This window comes from Macrobrachium rosenbergii, unplaced genomic scaffold, assembly GCF_040412425.1.
Source record: "Macrobrachium rosenbergii isolate ZJJX-2024 unplaced genomic scaffold, ASM4041242v1 13908, whole genome shotgun sequence".
Classification (NCBI taxonomy): domain Eukaryota; kingdom Metazoa; phylum Arthropoda; class Malacostraca; order Decapoda; family Palaemonidae; genus Macrobrachium; species Macrobrachium rosenbergii.
This window is the reverse complement of record NW_027100725.1, coordinates 3,555,722-3,568,221: the sequence shown is the minus strand read 5'-3', so window position 1 is coordinate 3,568,221 and position 12,500 is coordinate 3,555,722. Positions and strand designations below refer to the sequence as shown.

General features: G+C 36.4%; 1 protein-coding gene across 1 annotated transcript in view; it reads right to left on the bottom strand.

The window, feature by feature from the left end:
• The window catches only part of LOC136838022 (uncharacterized), a 47,377-nt gene that overhangs the window by 5,879 nt on the left and 28,998 nt on the right, over positions 1–12,500 (bottom strand). The window contains exon 2 of the mRNA XM_067102884.1: positions 1–1,059. This exon is cut by the window's left edge and continues 1,443 nt beyond it. Within this exon, the coding sequence (XP_066958985.1) occupies positions 1–961 (961 nt within the window). The 5' untranslated portion in view covers positions 962–1,059. The remainder of the gene's footprint in view (positions 1,060–12,500) is intronic.

The window sequence follows — 12,500 nt, the reverse complement described above, 5'->3', positions numbered from 1 at the left end:
ATAATGGGAAGGAAGAGAGTTCTGGAATATCTGTTGTCTTCTTGCACCATCCCTCTGCATAGGAACAGAGCATTGTGGTCTTTCCAGAACCTGCATCACCAGATATAATCACAACTTCAAAATCTTTTCCAATTTTGTCTTTGTTGAGGATTTCTTGTTGAATTACAGTGATACTTTTATGGCCCTGGAGGCCTCTATTTAACTCCTGATCATCCGCCACTTGTAAAGAGACCATGATGTTACCTGGATCTGTTAGAGAATGATCAGGGAGCCAGTCGTAGGGCAAGATCTGACAGAGGCGTTCATTCAGAGACAGGAGTTCTGCTTCAGCTGATTCTTGTATCATGTCAGAAAACTCATTCCCAAACTCTTCTATTACTTCTTGAAGACTTTGTACATCCTGAGGGTCTGAGGGATCATATTTCTCACGGATCTTTTTTAGGAGCTCTGGAACAGCATGTTGGATCTCTGCTTTAAGCTGGTCAGTGTCACCAGAATTAGATGGAAAGAGACTCTTTATTTCCTCAAGAGTTTCCTCGAGCGTTGCTTGGAAGTAATTCAATTTTCCTTCCAAATCTGATTCTGACATATGAGGCTCTTCATGGCTAACAAAGTTCCTCTCATCTTTGATTATTTTTAAGAGTCTTTTTAGTTCATCACCAGGGTCATTCACCCCATTTTGCCAAAGAACCTGGCAGATTTTGTTCATCAATGTGATGTCCAGATCTTCTGGAGGCTTTTCTGTCAGATTTTTTAGCTCCTGTCCATTAAATGGACTTTTTTTTCCTTTTAGTGGAACTTGGTTATCAGTGAGAGTCTCTTCAATTGTCTTGCTGTGGCCTTGGAGGAAGTGGAAGGAGTATATGAAGTGAACCACCTTCTTTCCATACTTCCTCACAAACAGGCTCAGCCTCAAAGCTCTCGAATCCTCTGAAGAAAGAACTGATCCTGACGTAGCCATGTCTTCTTTAATCAAATGTGGGAGGCCAGTGTAGTCTGTGCTTGTGCGTCCTTCCTTGTCTCCTCTTGCAGAAGACTTCAAGAAGAAGGAGAGATAACCTGAGAAGGAGAGAAGAATAAGAGCAGTTAAGAACAGGAAACAGAATGAGAGAAACATCAGGAATAATGATAACAAAAGAAGCAGTGTTAATATCAGCTTTAACTTGATTACTCTTGATGAGATCAATAGGAGACATAGAGAATCTGAGGAATTGGAGGAAAGGAACAGATTGATGGATGGAGGAGACTGGAGAAAGGGAAGGAAAAAGACATTTTGACTAGGTTAGGGAAGGAAGAGACAAAAGGGAGCTTTAAAAAGAAAGAGATTTGATCTTCTCTCTTCTCTCTCTCTCTCTCTCTCTCTCTCTCTCTCTCTCTCTCTCTCTCTTTGTTGAAAATAAGGAAGAGAAAAGGAACTCATTCGAACAATAGTGATGGAAATCAATTTTGGGGGTGGGGGTGGAAGGTGGTAAATCTCTCTCTCTCTCTCTCTCTCTCTCTCTCTCTCTTGTTAAAAGAAGGAAGAGAGAAAGGAACTCATTCAAACAGGAGTAATGGAAATCAATTTTGGGGGTTGGGGTGAAAGGTGGTAAATCTCTCTCTCTCTCTCTCTCTCTCTCTCTCTCTCTCTCTCTCTCTCTCTCTCTTTGTTGAAAAGAAGGAAGAGGAAAAGGAACTCATTCAAACAGTTAAGATGCAAATCAACTTTGGGGGTTGGAGTGGAAGGTGGTAAATCTCTCTCTCTCCCTCTCTCTCTCTCTCTCTCTCTCTCTCTCTCTCTCTCTCTCTCTCTGTGATGTGACATTCTCTCAGTGAGACGTAATCGTTCATGGCCTGGATAATCTACCTGATAATATTCGTCTTACATACAATTAGCAATGAAATATAGCTAAAAGTGTTCGTGAATTATCGGTGATTAGCTTAATATCAGATTAGAGTGATAAACCGTCTAATAAGTTGTTTATGAGTGAATTAATAAAATCTGAAAATCATGGAGGAGTCAACCAACAGTGGCAAAAGGTGGAGAAACCTTGCTTGCATCGGAGATATTCAATATGATGAATTGGCAGGAAGGGAACTTGGTTTGCTGATCGTGGAGATGAATTGCAACATCGACCAAAAAGATGTGAAAGCATTCACAGACATATTGAAAGGATACGATCCTTCAAACTTGTTACGATCCCGTGTTAGTTTGTAGGAAATAGTTCTTTCCAAAACTACTGCTTGGGGTTATTACCTATTCTACCAATACCATAGTTCCCTAATTATATGCCAATATTACTGTTACAGCAGGTGACGGTGGAGGTGTGAGATATACTTCAGGCGGGACACGGAACTCTGCAGTAGAAGAGGGTGGACGTTCTAGTATTTGTGTGTTGCGAGTGTGATTTTGGCTATACTTCGGTGATCGTCCTGGGAATCGTGCATTGTTGGCTACGAAGGTAGCGAATCTATGGTGAAAGCGCGCTTTGTGGAAGCTGAATGCTTCAATGAACTTGCACGGTATATATTCCCGAACGATGTAGTTGATGAGGATTCGTCTCAACGAGGAAGTTAGCCCTGTTGTTGACTGTTGATAGCGACCATGTGATTTGTCCCTCTTGCAGATGTTCCAGTTGGGGTGTCCCCCTGATCATTTGGATCAGTATTATTAATTAAATAATACTTGCCTCACCTTCGTTTAAGAAACTGTAACTCTCATAATTTCATTGTCTAGTTAACTATTGTAACTTTCAGTTGGATTGTTTTGTAACGTTTTTCATTACTTCGTTTATACGTTTATGGGTTTTTCTTTTGTTAATAATTATTTAAAATGTTTTTCGTATGTTTTATTATTCTACTCTAATGCTTCTGCTGAAGATCATTATTATTAAAGCTCAAGCTATATATATAAAGTGATGATAAAGGACTATAAATTAAATATGTTATGCTCCTGAATCTGGCGGCAATAAACTTTTAAGTATTTAAGAATTGGTCCGTAACATATTTTTGGCATCCTCAGCGGGATCTTCAGCAGTGTCATTGGGTTGGATGGTGTAATTAATGGTAAAAACATGGAAATGGAAACTAGTGAAGATGCCGCTCGCTTTCTTAATAGAGACAATTGGCGTAGTAAATTGTTTACTATTAAAAAGTCGGAACTGCTGGTCGTGTCGGATTATTTACAGTTGGAGTTTACGGTTAGTAGTACTAATGATGACATAAGGAAAGGTATCATAGCGCATCTTGTTCCGGGTGAAGATGACGATGACTTCAAGCTTATCGAGGAAGAAATCGACGAAAACTGTGAGGTGGTGAAACTTCGACTGAAACTGGATTTGAAAAAACTCGAGTTTGAAGATGAACAGAAGCGGCGTGAACATGAACTTAGTATGAAGCAGTTAGAAAATGAACAGCAGAAACGTGATCATGAGTTGGAATTGGCCAGGTTGACGGGTTCCCGATCTCCTATTTCTGGTAATGAAGATTCCCGTATGTTGAAGTACGTACCAAAGTTTGACGAGAGTGACGTCGTAGAATTTTTCATAGCTTTTGAGAAGGTAGCGGCAAATTTCAAGTGGAGTAAGGATGTGTGGGCATTCATGGCTCAGACTGCTTTTTCCGGGAAGGCTCTAAAGGCTTGGGCTTCTCTGTCATTGGAAGATAGTAAAGATTATGCTAAAGTGAGAGAAGCCATTTTAAGGATTTATGAGATGGTTCCTGAAGCCTACAGAGTAAAATTTCGTGATAGTCGAAAATCCTCCAATCAAACTTTTGTGGAGTTTGCTCATGAAATGGAGAAACATTTTGAAAATTGGTTGAGATCCAGCGATGTCAAGAGTGAGTATGCTAAATTGTGTCAGTTAATCTTATTGGAAAATTTTAAGCACAATTTACCTAAAGACCTTTGCATTTTCTTAGGTGAGAAGAAAATTGGCAATTTAGCGAGTGCTGCTCGGTTAGCTGATGAGTATGTGTTAACACACAGTAGTTATTCTAAGCCTGCCACTAAAGGTAAATATAATGCTTGTGAAACTGGTAAATTGCCCACAGGGGTTAACGTAACTGCTAATGATGGTAATCAATTTAAGAGTGGTCCTGCTTCTCCCCAAAGACATTTTAAATCTAAGTACAAGGGCAGTGTAACTTGTTTTCGTTGTGGGAAAAATGGGCATATAGCTGCTAAGTGTCATAAAAAGGATTCTGCCATGCTCGTTAATGATAAACAGGTAGTGGATGACGACTTTAAGTGGTTTAAATCTCAAGGTAAAATCAGCACACTTGAAAATTGGCAAGAGTGTCATAATGTCAATGTACTTAGAGATACAGGGTCTTCTCAATCTTTAATTCTACGGAAAGCCATTCCAGTGGGCAGTAAGTGGTTGAATGAGCATAAGCTTATTAAAGGTGTTGGAAACGGGTGGATATCTTGCCCGGTAGTTGAACTGTATTTTTTTTCAGACATTGTTGCCAGCGAGTCTAAGTTTGCGGTTGTTGATACTCTTCCCATACCTGAGGTTGATGTTGTTTTGGCAAATGATCTTGCTCAAGGTAAAGTAAGTTGTAATCCGACAGTTTTTGTCAATCCACAGGTGTTAGTACCTAAACCTGAAACGGTGCTTGTGACAACTAGATCAGGTAAAAATACCAATTTTGAAGTTGAGCATCCTGATTTGGAGAGTTTGTTTAATGCAGATTCATTGGTTCACGTAAATAACAATAAATCCATTTGCTCTGAAGAAGTAATGAATTGGAATAGAGATGACTTAGTAAAGGTTCAAAATGAGGACATGGAGATTAAAAATATTAAAATTAAGTTGGAAGAGGGTAAAGGAGTGGATTATGAAGTGGATAATGAAGTTCTCTATAAAGTAATTGTTCCTATTCGGAAACGAGAGGGAAATCTGTTGAAGCATAGGGTAATTGTTGTACCTTCTAAATTCAGAAATGGTATATTAAGAAAAGCTCATGATGATTTGTTTGCTGGTCACTTGGGTATTACTAGAACCTTTGATAGGGTTAGGAAAAATTTCTATTGGAAAGGTCTGAAAAGAGATGTCAAGAAATATTGTAAGACGTGTCACCAATGCCAAATTTCTGGTAAACCTAATATGATAATTCCTAAGGCTCCCCTTTCTCCTATTCCTTCCTTAGGAGAACCATTCGAGCATGTAGTCATGGATGTTGTGGGTCCCTTACCTCGTTCGAAAGTAGGGTCTGAGTATGTACTAACTATCATAGACAGGTTAACCAGATATCCCGAAGCTATCCCTCTAAAGTCCCAGAAAGCTAGGGTCATTGCCAAACATTTAATCACTTATTTTTCTAGGTTTGGTCTTCCTAAAACCATCCAGTCTGATCGTGGAACTAATTTTTTATCAAAACTATTGCTGCAGCAGTTTAAGAATTTTGGAATTGAGCATAAAACTTCTACTCCATACCATCCAGAGTCACAAGGAGTTGTAGAAAGATTCCACCAAACTTTGAAGGCAATGATTCGGAAGATGTGCAATGAAAAGGTTGGTTTGTGGGAAGAATATCTTCCGTATTTGTTGTTTGCAGTACGCTCTATGCCAAATGAGTCAACAAGTTTTGCCCCATTCAACTTGGTGTTTGCTCATAAAGTAAGAGGTCCATTAGACTTGTTAAGAGAAGTTTGGGAAGGTAATGGGCCGAGCGAAGTGAATATTGCTGATTTCATTAATGATGGTAAGGGCAAGCTTTACGAAATGTGGGAAATAGCAAAGAGTAATTTACTGAAGAGTCAAAGTAAGATGAAGTCTTTTTATGATTTAAAATCTAAGGAAAGAGTCTTTGTTCCTGGAGATAAAGTACTGGTTTTGTCACAGGGTGTAAGAGGTTCGTTACAGAATAAGTTTTTGGGACCCTTTGAAGTTCTAAGCAAAGTGAATGATTTGAATTACATTATTAAGCTTCCTGATCGTAATTTGCAATGTCATATTAACATGTTAAAAAAGTACTTTGAGCGAGAGAAAGCAGTGGTTTTGTCTGTTTCAGAGGAGGTTAATGCGAAATGTGTAACTTCGGAGAAAGAATTTGCTTGGCCGGGTAATAATGCTGTTTTGTTACCTAATGTGTGTAGAAGTCCTATCCTGAGTACTAACCAAAGTAATAAATTACTGAAAGTAGTAAAGAAGTTTCCCGAGACTGTCAGAGATACACCAGGTAGGACCACTCTATTACAGCATGATGTCGAATTAGAGAGTGAAACGCCAATTAAGCAAGCCCCTTATCGCTTAAATCCTGTTAAGAAAGAATTTGTTGAAAAGGAAATAAACTATTTGCTAACTAATAATTTAATTACACCCAGCAGCAGTTCGTGGAGCTCACCAATTGTAGTGGTTGCAAAGGAGAATGGACAAAGTCGATTATGCATTGATTATCGCAAGGTCAACAAAGCAACAAAGGCAGATTCTTTTCCTATTCCGCGTGTTGACGATTGCATTGATAAGGTAGGAAATTCAAAGTTCATTACGAAAATTGATCTCCTAAAAGGATATTACCAGGTTCCTTTGACTAATCGAGCAAAAGAGGTATCTGCATTTGTGACAGCTGATGGTTTGTATCAATTCGAAGTGATGCCCTTTGGTATGCGGAACGCCGCTGCCACTTTTCAACGATTAATGGCCATGGTTACTCGGGGAATAAAAAATTGTATTGTTTATATTGATGATATCATCGTTTATTCTAATGACTTTGAAACCCATCTGTTGATTTTGGAGGAATTGTTAACTGCTCTGTCCAATGCTGGTTTGGTAATTAATCTCAGTAAATCTGTCTTTTGTGAAGCTACTGTAACATTTTTGGGGCATGTAGTTGGGAAAGGTGAAGTACTTCCTAAAGAGGTTAATGTTGCAAAGATTAAGGAATTCCCTATACCTTCATCAAAGAAAGAATTGCAAAGATTCTTGGGAATGGCTGGTTACTACAGCCGTTTCGTTGCTAATTATTCAGATGTTGTTGCACCTTTAACCAACTTGTTGAGAAAGCATTCCAAATTTGTGTGGGATGACAAATGTAAAGAGTCATTTGAAATAGTTAAATGTGTGTTGACTTCTTGTCCCGTTCTCAGGGCACCAAACTTTGAACTTCCTTTTAGCCTTGCGGTAGATGCCTCGGATCAAGGGGTAGGTGCTGTTTTTCTAAAAAGTTAAATAAGCATCAGGTTAAGTATTCAGTGATAGAAAAAGAGGCTCTTGCTCTTATATTAGCTCTTCTGCATTTCGAAGCATATATTAGTGCTCAGCGTGGTAAAGTTATAGTGTATATAGATCACAATCCACTGAAATACATCCAGCAGTTCAATAATAAAAATCGTAGACTTACCCGCTGGGCAATGTTTTTGCAGGATTATAATTTGGAAGTTATTCACATTCCTGGCAAAGATAACAATATACCAGATGCCCTGTCTAGAGTGTAATGATGTTATTCCACATATTTGCTTTGTATATGTAATTAATCTGCTTATTTTTCTATTGGAAATTTTGTAAGGTTCCCTATGTTTTTAGCCTGTAGATTGTATACTTTACTTGACTATTGTAAAGGAATTATTTTGTAAAACTTTGTTTTTCTTTGCGGAGATAAGGTTTGGAAAGAAATCTGCAGGTTATATTGCTACTAAGGTTATTTTGCTTGCTAGCATTTACTTTACATAAAATCAATGTGATTTTTGTTAAGGGTGGGGTGTTACGATCCCGTGTTAGTTTGTAGGAAATAGTTCTTTCCAAAACTACTGCTTGGGGTTATTACCTATTCTACAAATACCATAGTTCCCTAATTATATGCCAATATTACTGTTACAGCAGGTGACGGTGGAGGTGTGAGATATACTTCAGGCGGGACACGGAACTCTGCAGTAGAAGAGGGTGGACGTTCTAGTATTTGTGCGTTGCGAGTGTGATTTTGGCTATACTTCGGTGATCGTCCTGGGAATCGTGCATTGTTGGCTACGAAGGTAGCGAATCTATGGTGAAAGCGCGCTTTGTGGAAGCTGAATGCTTCAATGAACTTGCACGGTATATATTCCCGAACGATGTAGTTGATGAGGATTCGTCTCAACGAGGAAGTTAGCCCTGTTGTTGACTGTTGATAGCGACCATGTGATTTGTCCCTCTTGCAGATGTTCCAGTTGGGGTGTCCAGCTGATCATTTGGATTAGTATTATTAATTATATAATACTTGCCTCACCTTCGTTTAAGAAACTGTAACTCTCATAATTTCATTGTCTAGTTAACTATTGTAACTTTCAGTTGGATTGTTTTGTAACGTTTTTCATTACTTCGTTTATACGTTTATGGTTTTTTTTTTGTTAATAATTATTTAAAATGTTTTTCATATGTTTTATTATTCTACTCTAATGCTTCTGCTAAAGATCATTATTATTAAAGCTCAAGCTATATATATAAAGTGATAAAAGGACTATAAATTAAATATGTTATGCTCCTGAATCTGGCGGCAATAAACTTTTAAGTATTTAAGAATTGGTCCGTAACAAAACTGGAGCAAATCTGTAGAAAATATAATGAAAATAATAGAAGGGATACCAATGAAAGTTCAAGTTATCAAAAGACATAAAGAAAATCTACAAAAATCAACACATTCCATCAAAGAAAATAAGTATGGTGGAATTAGTGAATATATTGATTGATGCAATAGGCAAATGGATGCCTAAAGCATGTAAACTATGTAGAGTGTGGTATAGCATTGTAAATCCACAAAACCTGATTAGGAAATGCTATGCTTGCCACAAAACCGACACACCCTTCATGTGCTGAAGTAGAGCAAAATAGAAAGGACACAAAATATTTTGCTCAACATGTCTAGTATGGATAGACAAGGTCATTAAATCAAGACTTAATGTACAGATTGTGGAGGATGAAGAAGATGAAGAAGAGGAAGAAGAGGAAAATAGAAAAGAAGAAAATAAGACTGAAGAGAGAGAAAAGATTAATGAAAACAAAGAACAGGATAATAGTATGGATGCAGAGAAACTCATAGATTCTACATATGAGGCAATACAGCAACATACATATGAAGAAATAAATTATGACATGATAAATCAAAATAAAATCCCAAAGAGGTTGTGCCTGGATCTCCATACTGATGGGAAAGAACAAGAAAAAAAAAAAAAAAAAGACACAGTATGCACCCTTTTGAAAAGAGGGAATTGCAGGTTTGGTGAAAGATGTTATTACAAACATCCCAAGATATGTCACAATTATGAGATCTATGGCAAATGTGCATATCTAGATGGCTATGAAGAGGAATGCAGCGATCTACATCCAAAAATATGTAGAAACTGGAAAGAAGGAAATGGATGTAGGTTTAATAAGAAATGTAGGTACATGCATCCTGTAGCCATGAAAACCAAAATCAAAATCAAATACATATAAAAACCAAGGTAAAAATGAAACAAATAAAGAAAAGAACAAAGATCATGTGATGAAGGCAAAAAGCAAGCCAACAACACATTATGAAATGTCAGCACCACGATATGAGCCATCAGCACCTAGATATAACACAAGGAACAAGCAATGTATCTATGATGCTAGGGGATGGTGCAGATATGGAGATAAGTGCAGGTTTATGCACAAAGTGAATAAATATGAAGCTGGAAGATCAAATATAATGGAAAAGTTGGATTTTTAATGTACGAATTTCTGGAAATGAAAAAGATCAACATATCAGAACAGGAAAGAGACATGGGAAAATCCTTATTATTACCCATATTAGATAATGGAGATAATACGCAAACCATCATAGTGATGAACGCGCAGGGTTTAGTTTCGAGTAACTCAAAAGAAAGATAGAGTTCTTAGAAGAACTAACCCAAAATGAAAAAATAGAAATATTGAATATAAGTGAAACCTGGTATTCCCAAGAGACTGGTAATGATGACCAGATAAAGGGTTTCCAAACTTATAGATCAGATAGAAAAATAGAAATCAAGGGGGAACCGCGATATATGGAAGAGATGCTAATCAAGGAAAAATCTGTGAAAAATATAGTAACACAGAATGTGAATTAATAGCGGTAGAATTTGAATCTGAAAATTAGTGAACATTGTAATATATAGACCCCTAATACTAAAGAGTTTGACATAATAATTGAAAATTGGATGAAATATGTAGAAATCACAAGGACTGGACTATACTCCTAACTGGAGACTTTAACTTTCCTTTTGTAGAATGGAAAGAACGAATAGGAGACTGTGGTTGTATTTATACATATAAAAAGAGAGCAATAGTAGTGCAGAAGATAAGAGGCAATTTGAAAAAGCTATTAGATATGCTACTAGAACATAACATTCAGCAAATAAATCACCTACCAACAAGAAAGGATAATATTTTAGACCTAGTATTTGTGAATGAGGTGAACTATGTTAAAGAAATAATAGTATATAACACGAGTATTTCGGACCATAATGTCATAGAACTAACAGTCCGTTCCAGAACATACGAAAACAGAGAAAAGCAAGAGACGAAAAAATGGGAAGGATATGGAAAATACAATTTTATAGTAAGAATATAAATTGGTCAAAAATAAATGAAGAATTAAACAAAGAATGGGAAAACATATTTGTAAGTGATGATATACAGGTAAATACCGATATATTATATAAAATATTAGAGGAAATAGTGGAAAAATATATACCGAAGAAAAAGTAATCATCAGTCACGAATTCCAAGAGACAGAAGGATCTTGTTCCAGAAAATTAAAAAGTGGAAAAAGCTCTTGCAAAAGAAAAGAATGCATGGAAAGTGATGGAACTAAAAGTAAGATAGAAAATGCAGAACAAAAAGATTATACAATCAAAAGAAAATGAAAAATGGAACCTAGAAGAAATGACACTACAAAATATCAAGCAAAACCCTAAAATTTTTATTCATATGCAAAAAGATGAATAAAATAAGAGTAGAAAATAGGCCCTCTAAGAATTGAAGGGTGATTAACGAATGAAAAAAGGAAATATGTAACATATTAGGAGAAAGATATAAGAGTGAATTTACACCTAGAATTGACAATGAAGATAATGATACAGAAATAAGAGATGAAAATACTGAATACTTATCAGATATAGATATTACAGAAGCCGATATTGTGCAGGCTATTAATGAAATTAAAAATGGATCAGCAGCAGGACCAGATGGAGTACCTGCCATATTGTTAAAGAAAGTGGTTCATTCAATCGCAAAGCCGCTAGCAATATTATTAAGACAAAGTATAGATACAGGCAAGATTTATGATGAGCATAAATTAGCATATATTACTCCTACTTTCAAAAGTGGTTCAAGACTAGAGGCAAGTAATTATAGGCCTGTGAGTCTGACATCTCATATTATGAAAATATATGAAAGGGTAATAAAAAAATATAATGAAACATTTAATGAAAAATAGATTGTTCAATATAGGACAACATGGTTTTGTACCTGGAAAAAGTACACAAACCCAACTGTTAGTCCACCATGAAAGCATATATAAAAATATGATAAATGAAAAAGATACAGATGTGGTTTACCTAGACTTTGCAAAAGCTTTTGACAAGGTAGATCATAATATATTAGCGAAAAAAATTAGAAAACATAACATTGTTGACAAAGTAGGAAGATGGATAAAAGAATTTTTGCAAAACAGAAAAACAGATAGTGATTGCAAACGATGAGAAATCGGATGAAGCTACGGTAATATCCGGTGTACCACAGGGTACGGTGTTAGCTGCATTTCTGTTTGTGATTATGATTGCAGACATAGACAGTAATGTTAAGGACTCAGTAGTAAGACTTTCGCAGATGACACAAGAATAAGTAGAGAAATTGCTTGTGATGAAGATAGGAACTCGCTACAAAAAGAGACCTAAACAAAATATATAAATGGGCAGAGATAAATAGGATGGTATTTAACTCTGATAAATTTGAATCAATGAACTATGGTGATAAAGTAGGAATGCTATATGCATATAAAGGACCTAATAATGAGACAATCACAAACAAGGAAGCAGTTAAAGACCTTGGTCTGATGTTGAATAGGAATATGTTATGCAATGATCAAATAGCAATTCTGTTGGCAAAATGCAAAGCAAAAATGGGAATGTTGTTCCGGCACTTCAAAACAAGAAAAGCTGAACACATGATTATGCTTTATAAAACGTACGTACGTAGTCCACTTGAATATTGCAATATAATATGGTACCCACACTACCAAAAGGATATTGCACAAATAGAGAGTGTACAAAGGTCATTTACAGCTAGAATAGAAGAAGTTAAGGACCTTGACTACTGGGAAAGACTACAATTCTTAAATTTATATAGTCTTGAAAGGAGAAGAGAACGCTACATGGTAATTCAAGCATGGAAACAGATAGAAGGAATTACCGAAAAACATCATGGAACTAAAATTATCAAAAGAGCAAGCAGAGGTAGATTAATAGAGCCAAAAAAACTATACCAGGAAAATTAAAGAAAGCACACAGGACATTAATCCACCACGCACCAGCATCGATA